The 13662-nt window shown below is 43.2% G+C and overlaps 1 protein-coding gene and 1 long non-coding RNA gene across 3 annotated transcripts in view; one reads left to right on the top strand and one right to left on the bottom strand.

Moving 5' to 3' along the window:
- Positions 1–209: 209 nt before the first annotated feature.
- The window catches only part of LOC148037143 (protein ALUMINUM SENSITIVE 3-like), a 92312-nt gene continuing 78859 nt past the window's right edge, over positions 210–13662 (top strand). Inside the window, exon 1 of the mRNA XM_087677246.1 lies at positions 210–556. Within this exon, the coding sequence (XP_087533372.1) occupies positions 320–556 (237 nt within the window). The 5' untranslated portion in view covers positions 210–319. The remainder of the gene's footprint in view (positions 557–13662) is intronic.
- LOC148037144 (uncharacterized) overlaps positions 1550–13662 on the bottom strand; it is a 101714-nt gene continuing 89601 nt past the window's right edge. Inside the window, exon 2 of one of the 2 annotated variants that reach the window (XR_015690779.1) lies at positions 1550–1876. This is a non-coding gene — a long non-coding RNA (uncharacterized LOC148037144). Of the gene's footprint in view, positions 1877–2310; positions 2731–13662 lie in introns of those variants that run through there. The other variant, XR_015690780.1, reaches the window with a different exon arrangement.

Consider the following 13662-nt stretch of genomic DNA (forward strand, 5'->3'; position numbering starts at 1 on the left):
CTTAGGCAATTAAAAGATGTCCCCCTCTTAGCATGGTAGTAAGCCTCCCATAATAAGCCCATTCAACGATAAAATACACCAATTCAGAGATATAATGTTAAAAAATTGTTTATATGGTAGCCTCACATGAGAAGTATACCTGATTACTCTAGTTCATAAGTGGCATAACGTTGCCTTTTTATTGGGCTGTAAGGTGACATAACGTTGGCCTTTTCTTGCCTTTTACTACACTAGTTTGTAAGTGGCAGAACTGATCGGCATGCAGGAGGGCCTCATCAGGATTTAAGAATTGCTGTGCTCTTCCCCCTTGGAGCACACCATGGCACTCGTAAACAACATGGAGGATTTTGCCAAAGGCATGCTCAAGCCAGTTGCAGCCCTTGCTGTCATCGTCCTTGGCATTGTCCTTTCCTCGACACAAAAACTGCAAATAGAGAAGGACATGGCTTATGCTATATCTCGTTCCTTTCTTCAACTCTCCATTGTTGGGTTTGTGCTGCAGTTTCTATTCACTCAGGGGAATGTTCTATACATCATTCTCGCATACTCCTTTATGGTGAGTAGTTTGGCACAACTAAGTTGTGAAAACCTTGTGATATTCTTGGACTGAGAGTCTTTTGGCCTTATTGTCTTATACAACAGATGACATGGTTGTTTCATGGTGAAGCTTAATAAGTTCCATTGCGCCCTTTTATGGGTATGAGACAGTTGGACACATCAAAGGTATGTGTGTGCAGAAGTAAGAGCGGAGCTCAGCAGCAGCCAACAGCCACATGATGGACAAGCTGCCGGGGGCAGGCATCAAGTAGCCTGCAACAATGAGGGTGACAAACATGCATGCAACACGGGCAGTGGCAACTAGCTCACTGGTGTGCTTGGGCCTACAACATGCCACCATAGTCACAAGTGATGATTATTTTTGGGATTGAGGATTGGGGGATGGTAGCTTTCTTTCGTTCGATGTCCCATCCCACGTGACTATGTAGTTACAAGTGATGGCGACTCCTCCCCGTTCTATATCCCCATCTTGCTTCGTGTTCCATGTGACTATGCATGGCACCAATAGTAGCAGGTCAATCTTACTCAATGATAAGAGCTGAAGGTAGTTCGAGTGAGATTGGAGGTGACTAGGAGGCATACTATGGCAAGTTCACAGAGATAAGGGATGTGCGTGTCCAAACTTTATCATGTAGCGGATCGAAGGACTCTTATGATCATTCCTTGGATTTCAGTGTTAAAGCTGAGGAGGTAGAGTTTAGTGGAGCGGGGTTCTATGTGTTTCTTCCTACAATAGACATTGTAGTATAGTGAGGACATGCCAACAATTAGGAGTTGGTCATGGAGGTTGAGGTAAATTGCATTCTATCCTCTTGAAATTTCCCTCATTTCACTTGCAATGGTGGATCAACAGCCCACATAAACAATAAACATTTTCGGGTTGCAAAGCTGGTTGCTCTGTGACATTTAAATGACTAAATTTCTGTTTGAAAGTCCGCAACAATTTTGATGGAAGTAGCCCTTTATTAGGCTTATACACCCACTCCCTGACCATGTAGCATCCTGTGCATAGAGCTCATTTAGGTGCATTCTCAATGAAGAGGTCACAAGACGAACAAAACACTAGCTCAACAACTGTGTAGGGATCCCAAAGAGATCCATCTTTGCCTCATACAATTTCAAGTAACCAGATACATTCCTGCAACCAAACAATTTCTCTTTATTAACCAGCTTCCTTAGCTTTTGTTGCTACATTCTCATACTGAGCATTAGCTTGCAATTGCATGTGTTGCATGATTTACTATCGATGCAATTTCTGCTGTTGGTATAGTTCTTGCTGATGTTGCTGCTACTGTTGCTGCATGTACATACTAAAGACCTGCAAAAGAAGCCTCATATCATTTGTAGAGTCAAGTATACCTATGAATCCAGAAGAATCTCCCATCCTGTAATTTTTGACATGGCTGTTTGACATCGGGTTCACCAGAAATGTTGAGGGGGCGATGTGTCTAGCCACAATCTACAGAGGTAAAAGAGTTGAAGCAAGAAGGGAGAAGACCAGCCAGTGTCTTCAAGATTGAGACCCAAAAGTGTATGAAAAAACACCGAGAGATTGGAGTGAAGTCACAGAGACCAAAACATTACATCAGTTGTTTTTAGCATAGCACCTCACAACCCAAAAGCATCAACATCATTAATGCATACACTAACGGAACTCTAGAAGCACAATAGACCCAGTCATGCACAAATTATCACTGAATGAAGCTCCCAACTTTTCTCAAAGTCTTAAACATTTCTTTTTAAGAACCTGGTCTTCATTAGGAAGCTTTCACATAACAACAGGACTGAGCATATTCAAATGGTCATTTTAATCTGTTTGAAGAGTCATCCGAGTTGACTTTATGTGTTTATAATTCACCAATTTGCTTCAAAGGGTCACTAAGTTTATAAGTATAGTCTTCAAGCTATGGCTATCCTTGTATATTTTTGGCAAAGTTATCCTTTGTTCAGGAAGGTGAAACCTGCATGGCTTGAACATACTTCATGAGTTATTATTGCAACACCTGATTATCATGTAAAGTAACAATCTGATTGGTTCTAAAGATGATGCTTCTTCCCTAGCAGAGCTCAAAGTTGTGAACATGGCCCAACCCTTCTTGTACATATAGTTGGAAAGTGTGGATAATCCCTGGCTCTGTTATGTTAAGTGTAACTCCACTCTTTGCTGCAATACTGAAGAAATAGATATACAATCAACAAATAAAATTTTCCATGCTAGAACAATGTAATCTTCTAGCCTAGAAGAACCCCCTCAATGACTTGCTTCCTGAGGCCAGCCACCGCTTCTTATTGACTTGTTACTTGTCAAGACAGATCCCAAATGCAATGATAAATTGCTCATGTGATGTTGAGAGAGTATTGCCCTATTGTGCAATGATGAAGAGTAGCAAAATGCAGTAGTAATGTTGACATGGCAGCTATCGAGAGCAATTTATGTAAGTAATATATAAAAAGGAGCATTACAAAGTTAAAATCTCAATTAGCTTTTTAAAACAAACAAAACTCAAATTACCAAACTTTACATTAATTACTAGAATTTCTTAGAGAGTCTTTATGTCTCACAAGTAAAAACCCTAAATTTGGGAGGATCCACATGTATAAATAGAAGGCTGCCCACCACTCACCCTCTTAACCTTGTTTTGTAGATTTCTCTATCAGTTGGTGCCATTATTCATTGCTGTCTATACCTCTCCATTGACGGATACCTTAGTTCATGGTGCAGCCAGTCGACTCTTGTCTATCAGCCTTGACACTTGTGCATGCTGCATTTACAGCAGGCAACCTGTTTTCAGCCCACTAGGAGCAGTTTGCAATAGTCTCTAGTCTTTATAGGTAGCGTTTTACAGTGTAAGTCATCCTAGGCAGCTGACATCAACACTCCATCAGTTGCCAGCATCTATAGAGTGTGAAGCAGGCTGCATTTTCAGCATACTGCTGCCGCTTGCATCATTGCATATTTCTTGGTTATGGTGATGTAGGTGAGATGGGCTATTGCCTATGGGATCTGTAGGCCCTGCAGGTTGTTTTCCATGAGGAGAAAATACATAAGCAGCCTGAGCTTGTCGTTGAGGTATGCAGGGTGATATTTCAGGAGGAGCCTTTTGCTATTGTACAACCATCTAGACAGTCTGCCGCAGCAGTTGATGCCCTCGTGGCTTAGGTCCCTGATGCTCCATAGGATGTACAGGCCCCACAACTAGCCTTGAGGTGGTCTACTAGAGATAGACGATAGCTTGCGTAGTTTGAGTCCTTTATGGATTATGTTATGGTGACGGATATTGGTCAGCCTCTTATTTATGAGGCCACCACCTACTTAGATAGGTCCAACATCTACACTTAGCATGTTGGTGGTCATTATGATTCTCACATGGCCACTAATTGATCACTTATTATATTTGGTTTGTTACACCTACCTACAATTGGCATAGTTATAGCGCCAATGGTTAAAAAAGAGAAAGAAAATCCAACAAGAAATTATTTTTTCCTCCATGTCTGTTCTTGTGTTCTGGAGTTAGTTTATTCTTGTGTGTTGTGTGTGTTCAGTACAATAGATCAAGCAAGTCCCCCCACCATGCAATTTTCTGACATGGTATCAAAGCAATACCACTGAGAGAGGTTCATTTTGAAGGCTAAAGTGAAGGAGAAGGAGTAAGGATTCAAGCAAGCAATAAATCAGTAAGAAACTCTCACATTCTCTCTCTTTTCCTTGGATTGAGGTGATATCACTTTTGGGAGAGGGCCATATAGACAGAGTATGACTCACTATAGAAAAATCATACGTAGGATTTGGTTCCTTTGGCTAGTGGCAAATGTGCTTTGCCATGTAAGTGGGGTTACAAGTTGAAAAGTACCCCTGGATGCCCCAAGCCAGGATACAAGGGCAGATTGGTTGCTAAGGGCTTCAAGCAAGAACATGGTGTGGACTTTGATGAAGTTTTTTCTCCTATTGTGAAGATGACTATCCTCCGCTTGGTACTGGCTTTGATTGCTCAGCTTGACTTAGATCTTTATCAGATGGATGTCAAGACAACTCTTTTTCATGGGGACTTGTATGATAAGATTTACATGGAGTAGCCTAAGGGATTTGCAAAACCTAGCAGGGACCACCTAGTGTGCAGATTGAGGAAGAGCCTTTGTGGCCTTAAGTAGGCACCTAGGAAATGGTATCACAAGTTTGATGCCTTTATGCATTCACAGGGATATTCTCGCAATGATATGGATCCATGTTTATACATGAAGAATGCTCGTGACGACAACCTTATGATTTTGATCCTCTATGTGGTGATTTCTGGGAGTGCTTATGATGAGCTAGATGCCTTGAAAGGTCGGCTCAAGAAGAGCTTTGAGATGAAGGACATGGGACAAGTCTCACATATTCTTGGGATGCGCATTACGTGTGATTGCTCTAAGGGGCTCCTCTATTTATCACAAAACGAGTATATTCAGAAGGTCCTTGAAGCGGTTACATTTGTAGGATATTAAGTCCATTGGATGTCCTTTACCTTCTCACGTGAAGGCTAGTCAGGTCAATTGTCCGCAGTCTAATGAGCAGAGGGTCGAGATAGCCAAGATCCCTTATGCATCCGCGGTGTAAAGAAATACTCTAACACAAAAACACATAACAATCGATGACAAAGCACAGATTGATAAAAGAACACGGTTAGGGTTAGGGTAACTCAGAGACAATGAATACAGAAAATAATTGAAGTGATATAACTGCTGAATATACAATGCTCATGTAGCAAACACACTATGCAGTGAATGAATATTGAACCTCGAACTCATGTATCTCAAGGATCAGGGCAGGTGTAATGAACTGGAGAGTGTGTCGTACTCCGAACGGATCCTGAATTGTAGCAAGGCATCCTTCGAATATCGAACACTAGCAAACGTAGTAGTGAGGAGAGAGAATATGCAGTAAACGCAGGCTGATGAGAGAGAAGACAACCAAATGTAGGTTGAAAATGCTAGGCAATAGTAGAGGAGAGAAAATCTGTCAAACGTAGGTAGGACAGCCTAGCGACAGCCTGCAGGAAGCAAACGTAGGCTATGATGATGGTAGGCTGTACACAGCAGGTCTGTGTAGAAACAGTAGTCGCCTAGCTGGGATCAACTCCAAACTGCGTGAAGAGGGCTGGAAAACAGGAGCCAACTGATGTAGACAACAATGGACAGCTTCGGCTAAGATGTCCTCCGCGAACACGGTGTGGGCAGCAAGCTGAAACATCTGAAATCTGCAAAAATGAGATTAAGGACTGAATGGAGGGCAACATATGTATTTATAGAAAGTTTGGGCCCTCCCAAGTGGATTTGTGCTTATGGGACACAGAAACTCTCTAGGATCGCGTTTCTTTTAAATAAATAAGGTTTCTTCATTAATTAAGCAAGTTTTGGGGCTGTTTAAGGTAAGCTAATGCATTTTTAGCTCAACGCCCTCTCTTGGGCCCAACAACGGTGCCATGAGAAAGATCTTTTATCCCAAGGCGTCCCACCCCAAAGCAGCCAGAGCATCAGACAAATGGTGCACATCGGCTATCTAGTGGCCTACTAAGACTTCAGAGGCGATGGTTATCTTACCAAGGGAGCCCAAGTGATCACCCCAGAGAGGACAAGGCATCGGACAAAAGGTGCACGCTGGCTGCCCAGTGGCCTATCAAGCCCTACAAAGGTGGATGGAATCAGCTATGGATTGCTCTTTTTTTTTTTCTTTGAATTTAATAGATATAGCATTAAGTGTGGGGTTCAAATCAGTTTTCGTCCTATTGAGTATCTGTGCTCCAAACGGGAGAATGATAAAGGATGGTCAGACCCAAGACCTTCACAAAACAAGCATACTATCCCTACCATTACTGGATGTCGGTGAAGAAGGATAAGGCTAAGGTGTGGATATAGCAAATAGGTGAAGCAAGCAGGCTGCCATGGGCGAGGCCACGAATATGGTGGATCGAGAGTCGACCACTCCAAAAGACCGAAAAGGGATAAATGCGCGCAGATGCATGTTTACATGAATAGAATGCCAATGCATGGGGTAATGCAAAGGGTGATGCAAGATGTCATGCTCACGCAAGATGCAATGCAACGATGCCACTTGGATAATGTCCTCGCATGGGAATTGTTCACTTGCCTAAGCGCCCTTTTACAATCATATCATCCTGATAGTGTGGATGAAGTTACAAATGTCCATAATACAATAAATGAATGAATGTCTAAAAACTGTAAGCATCATCACTGTCACTATCAAGAGTAGAAGCTGCCCCCTCTCAAACTGGAAGGGAAAGCAAGAGGGAAGCACCCTCTCCCCGTCAAGCTGAAGAAGTAGGCACAAACTCTAGGCGGATAGTGCCTAGCTCAACCTGCTCTCTGGAAAATGGAAGTGGACTTCCATATACTGCATCCGTGGTATAATGATTGGATTGCCTGCAAGGGCAATGACACTCTAGTTGTCGCAGTAGACAACAATGGGAGAGTCGCATGGGAAATGAAGTGCTGCAAGTAAACTCCTCAAGTAGATGGCCTTGGTGGTGCCATCAAAGAGAGCCCGGTATTTAGTCTTGGCTGTGGAAGCCGCCACCGTCTCCTGCTTACGGTTGGACCAAGAAATGGGGCCATGTTCAAGGTAAAGAGGTAGCTGCCATGGGAACGCCGGGTGTTGGAATCTCCTGTCCAATCAAAATTAGTGTACCCCTGTAAACATAAACCAAAACCATATGTCAGGCCATAAGAATAAGTACACCATAAATAACGCAACACACGAAGGCATGCGATCCAATGTGACATCCTAGGTGCTGTGAAATACTGATTGAGTAAGCTAAATCTGGCCTAGTGTAAATTAACCAAAGAAGTTTTCCTACAATAGAACGATAGGTATGTGCATCGAAGGACTATCCTAGGGTATTCTTCGTGTCACGAGGACGTGAAAATTTGATGCTTTGCTTATGTTTAATTGACATTTGATTAAAGGGTTAATCAAATATGAGGTGCAAGCTACTTTTTTTATAGTTGAAGGCCCAAGGACCCTATGAAAAAGATGGGTGTCAAAGGTAAAAGTTGTAACAAGTTACACTTGTTAGATTATAGGTGAATTTTGGTGTCAGTTTATCCCTAGGAACATTAATTGGCTATTAAGTGTCAGTGGTGACACTAGGGACTAGGCATTAATTAATGGATTAATGCTTGTCCAAGGGTCAATTAATGCATGGGACCACTTGGGTTGCAAATGGCCTAGCCAATTAATTTTTGGATGGGCAAGGTGAATTTTCTGGGCATGGATTAAGGGCTGAATTAATTTTCAGAATTAATTGATTCTGAAAATTAATTAAATGGTTGGAAATTGCTGAAAATGGATTAAGAAAGCTGCCACTTGGCAAAACTTTCCCATGCAAGTGGGGGAAAGGCTAAATAGGGCTGAAGGGAGAGGGAAATCATTTTTCATTTTGGAGCTCTTGGGAAGAAGTGTTGGACGGTTGCTGCCAGCTTTTGGGGCCATTTCCTAGCCATTGGTGGAGACCATTTTGGTGATGGAGATTGCATATTCTTGACCTTGGGAAGCTGGCAATTGCTGCTGATGCACTTTCTCTTGAAGATCACAGTCTCTGATGCTCCTATTGTTGTTGGCGCATTCGTTTGGGGCTGGTATAGCACGGCAGCAGCTGATTTTGATCAGTTCTTCGCGACAAATCTCTGAATTTCTCTCTCTGCAGCATTCTCTCATCTCCTTCAGCCTATGCTCAGCCATTCTCAGCAATTCTTAGCCACTCGGAAGAGATATCAGCCATTTTTGGTGGGCTGATCTGTAATTTCTGCAGTAAACCCTAATTTACAGCAGAAATTAGGGTTTAGCAGCCACCTTGGATCCGTGCCAGAGATTGAAGGCTCAAGGGACTGAAATTAGCAACTGATAATTGAAGATTATCAAGGGATTTCAGGAGCCAGCCCATCCCGAATTGATTTGGGACAGCATTTGGCCAGCCAAGGGTCAAATTGGAGAAGAAGTCCTGAGTGAAATTGGAGAAGAAGTCCTGGGTGAATCAAGGGGCAAATGACCCAAAAGACTTTCTGGTCATTTATGACAGCAAGAGCAATTGGTTAGCAGGAGGAGATTGAAGAATCTCGAGTTGTACTACTTCCAATTGAATGAAAGCTAAAGAAATACCGCAAGGGGCGCCAATTTTGGGGCCAACAGGGTGTCTACTGTCCAAGAATATTATGGTAAAGTGTGTATTTCATTTTATGTGCATTTATTTATTGCTGTAATTAACTCTTAAATCAGGTTATCACCACCCATTCCAAGGAGGAAGGCTGGTTTCACTTCGACAAGTGGACAGTAGGATTAAGAGGTGTGGCCACTAGCCGTATCTGATCCGAAGTGTGTTGTTCCACTAGCTGACGTGTATACTTCTACTGTGGCACAAAAATGCATCTGCCCCATCACCCTGCCTCCCCTGCTGGGGATTGTCCGACTGAGGGGCGGGGGTCTGAGACTTAGATTTAGGTCTGTGCCTCTGGCCTTTGAGTGACACTTATCGTCAAAATGACCAGCCTTTTGACAATGTTGATAATACCTATTTTTTTTAGGTACATTCTGCCACCCTTGTTTGAGTTGTGACTGGGAGTTTCCATGTGATTCCCCAGATTAAGTTTGTTTTTGATTTTGAGTGGAGGTTTGATTTTGTTTGCCCTTGCCTTGTTGCCTCTTTTGAGAATGGGCAATAAGAGCCCCCTTTGAGGAAGAACTCATATGAAATTGATCGAACAACCGTGCGTAACGCAATATCTGACACTCAAATTCATAGAAAGTAGGCATGGTAAGCTTTGAAACTATACCTTCCACAAAAGTATTTCCTGGGGAGTTTGTTAAAAAACAATGTGACTTGATCGTCAGAGGACTTGGGAGTCCCCGTAGTGGAGAATTCAGCAAGAAGTCACCGATACTCAGCCAACTTAACTTTCGAGTCATCCCGGTCAGTGATTTTAACGAGTTGGAGCTCATGGTCAAGATTTATATGACAAGTCCTATCTCGAGCCGCATAGACATCAGTCAAGTGTGCCCATCGTTTTGATGCTAAGTCAACATGCTGAAGCTGAAAATGAAACTCAGGCAATAAGGTCTGCATCAGCTCGATCTGGTTGGGGTTCCAACCCCTGCACAAGATCCCATAGGTTCTGGGAGTCAAGGATATGTCTCATCAAGTTCGACCAAGTTGTAAAGTTTGACCCATTAAAACGAGTCTTATCATTGAAAGCGTGCTTGGAGCCGGAACCATGAGGTGTCGAAAAAGTGGGATAAGATGGAGGTGGAGAGTAAGATGGTGGTGGTGGATGTGTCTGATAGGAAGAATGAGGGGGAAAAGGTGGGTAGGTGGAAATAGGCTGGGAGTCTAGTGAGTGTCAATCGATGCGGAGGCACTGGAACATGTAGGTTTCCATAAGGTGCCGATGGAGGTGGAGGCACTTGGACACGAAAGCCCTGTCCAAGGTTCGGTTGGGGCACAATAGCATGACCAGAAGGTCCACTAGGTAATGCAATAGAAGCAGGCTTGTGGTACCAACTGATCCACACTTGGGAGAGATTGGGGGGATACCCAGGCTGCAATGATCGCGAAAATGTGTGAGAAGAAGGTGGAACACCACCCAACTGAGGAAAGGATGAGGTCCTAAAGGTGGTGCCTATGTTTTCATTATCCCCCGGTGTGGTGTGATGTGCAACATGAGGTGTTCGATAGGGGAATGTAAGTGGTGTAAAAGAAAGTGGAGAAGCAGCGGAAGAATGTGGTGGGATGGGTGGTTTTTGAATTTGTATTGTGAAAGGTGCAGATGCATTTTGTTCATTTTTACCATTTAATGATTGAAAATGAAATGATGATGATGATGATGCACCATGCAATGTAGAAATAGGAACACCAAATTCATTCTGATTTTGAGAAGAAAACTGAGAAGAAGGAAGGGTAGAAGAAGAGATACCTGACTTTTTCTTATAATCCCCACGACGTATGTTAACATACAAGAATTGGTCCTCAAGAGAACCTTTTTCGTAGTCAACGGATTGTACCCTATCTTTCTCATGATTTCTACCAGTATATTGCAAAGTAGAAGTAAAAGACGAAGGAACAAAAGACGAATCTAAAGTACCTTGCACTAGAGTGGACGGAAGAGGATGAAAAAATGGAACATACTCCGGATCTCCAACAGGGGGGCCCATCCTTGAGAGAGGTCTCAACGGTCTTGCAATATCATTAGATTTATGTGCAACATCTGAAGAGAGAAATTCATGCATACCTTCATTGAGTAGCTTCTCCTAAAGGGCAATCCTTCGAACGAGCTCCTCAATCGTCTTTTGTCTTCTTTAGTGGAAAGCTTGTATAGCCTTTCTTCTGTGTTGTGAGAAGTATTTTCCACCATGTTGGAACTTTGTGGAGCAAGTTGTTCTATCCACTCTTGCTCGGTTCTCGGCATAGGTTGTTCTGGAGATTGAATTGTTATTGATGTGTTTGAAGTCATTTGAACCTACTATTGTTCTTGCTTCTTGCGAAGAGCTTTCAGAATAAAGGCCTAGGTTTCTCAGAGAGTACCAGACTCTGATACCATGTAAAGAAATACTCTAACATAGAAACACAAATAATAATCGTACGACAAAGCACAAACTGATAAAAGAACACAGTTAGGGTTAGGGTAACTCAGAGACAATGAACACAAAAAATAACTGAAGTGATATAATTGCTGAATATACAATGCTCATGCAGCAAACACACTATGTAGTAAATGAATACTAAACCTCGAACTCCATTATCTCAAGGATCAGGGCAGGGGTAATGAGCTAGAGAGTGTGTCATACTCCGAACGGATCCCAAATCACAACAAGGTAGCCTTCGGATGTCGAACGCCAACAAACACAGCAGTGAGAAGTTGGATTTGATGCAGATGGTAGTGAGGAGAGAGAATATGCGGTAAACATAGATTGATGAGAGAGAAAACAGCCAAATGCAGGCTGCAGATGTTGGGTGGCAGCAAATATGAGAGAATCTGTCAAACGTAGGCAGGACAGCTTGGTGACAACAGGTAGGAAGCAAACACAGGGCTGTGATGACATGGTAGACTGTACGGCAACAAGTCTATATAGGAACAGCAGTTTCCTGGCTGGGATCGGCTCCAAATTGCGTGAAGAGGGCTGGAAAACAGGCACTAACTGATGTAGACAACAATGGATAGCTTCGGTTAAGATGTCCTCCGCAAACAGGGTGTGGGTAGCAAGCTGAAACACTTGAAATCTGCAAAAACAAGATTAAGGGCTGAATGGAGGGTAGCATACGTATTTATAGAAACTTTGGGCCCTCCCATGTTGAGCTAAAATATGCATTACTTGCTGATTAGCTTCTTAAATAGCCCCAAAACACACTAAAAAATGCTCTTTTAGAGTAAAAACCCTAAAACAGGGAACGGTTCGAAAGAGTTCAGTGGAAACCCTAATTTGGGAGGCTCCAATCCACATCTATAAATAGACAGGCTGCCCACCATTCAGCCATCATCCTTGTTTGCAGGTTACACCAGCCCACACGCCCTTTGTTACTGGACGCCCAATTTCCAGTTTTCAGCTTGCCTCCATCTACTGTCCAACCATCATCGACTGTAGCCACATTATCTTCAGCCTATCCATTGCTGTAGGCGACAGCTCTCAGCTACTGGCGATTGCTCCAAATTGCTGTTCAGCTTGCCGTCCATCAGCTCTAGGGTTAGCCAGTCTGCGTTTTCAACAATGTAGGCCAAGACACTCTCCGACACACCTTCTCCACCTGTCGCCCTGCTATTTACAGCACCTGTGCATAGTTTCTAGTTGCCGATCAGCAGTATACTATTGCGTTTACTAGTTTCCAGCCTCCAGACTGATGCATTTTGATGACCATCCTGCTGCCATTCACTATTCAGCACTCCTACACTCTGACTGGTGGTCACAGACTTGGGATCCATCTCCGGAGGACGTCACACTCCGACATTGCTCTACCCTTGAGCACACTGTACACTCTTACATTCATTTACAACATTCATTTACTTCAGAGTTGTATACTCTCTCTTCCTTCTTCTGTTTGTGTTTGAGTTTTGAGTTTTGCGTTTAGGATTTGAGTTTTTCCCTCTGTGTCTGTGTCTGTCTCTTTGTGTTTTTTCGTGGTTGTACACTCTGTGTGTCCTCAGTGCAAACCTTAGCAGTTTTCTTCACATGGTATCAGAGCCGGTGCTCTTGTAAAGAGTATCCTGTGGATATTGTGGAGAGCTAGTCTTTGTGGGAGGCACACAATACGACTCATAACCGAATCACAATGTCCCAAACACCTTCTCCAGTTCCTATGATGTCTTATTAGGCTTCTCCATCATTGGAGGCCCTAAGACAACGTTATGGACTCGGTGAGGAGGATGACACTCCACTTTCACCTTCACCTTCTTCTACTTCTATTCCAGATTTCACTAACATGACAGAGGACTTTGAGGAGTACTATTGCAACAAGTACGGTGATGTTTACACCCCTTTGTCAAAAGATGACGTACCAGTGAGACAGTAGGGTTTGCGGGGAGGAACATGGAGTGAACTCGGTAAACATGGAGGAGAGAAGAGAAGAGAGAAGAAACTCTGATGAATGGAATGATGAAGATCTGAATCATGGAGTGAATGTGATACAAGGGAACAAGGGTGCCGTAGCACAAGGAAGATGATGAAGACAGCCACGAACCACGAACCGCAATGTCCTCCTGAAGGGGTGTGAGGGTAGTGGAGAGGCTGGAGAGAAGAGGTGATGGACTGAATGAATCAGCCGTAAGGAATGAATGAGAGAGTGGCCTATAAATAGGCACAATCAATCTAGGATGGTACCCTTTTTGGGGCTACAAACCCTAAACGCAAAACGCAGAAACATAAAAACGCAAATTGCGGATGAAGGGTTTCTCAACACCCCCTCTCAGGCCCAAAAAGGAGAACAAGAGAAGAGTGAGGTGAAGATGCAATGCTACATGTTGAAGAATGCTCATGCAGCAGATGTCACTTGGACAGTGTCTCTCGTGGGAAAATTGCTCACTTGCCCAAGCACCCTAGTACAAAGATAAAGAAAACATGCAATGCAT

Source organism: Lygodium microphyllum, chromosome 4 (assembly GCF_053477565.2).
Source record: "Lygodium microphyllum isolate KBCC chromosome 4, Lygodium_microphyllum_v1.1.10, whole genome shotgun sequence".
Taxonomy (NCBI): Eukaryota; Viridiplantae; Streptophyta; class Polypodiopsida; order Schizaeales; family Lygodiaceae; genus Lygodium; species Lygodium microphyllum.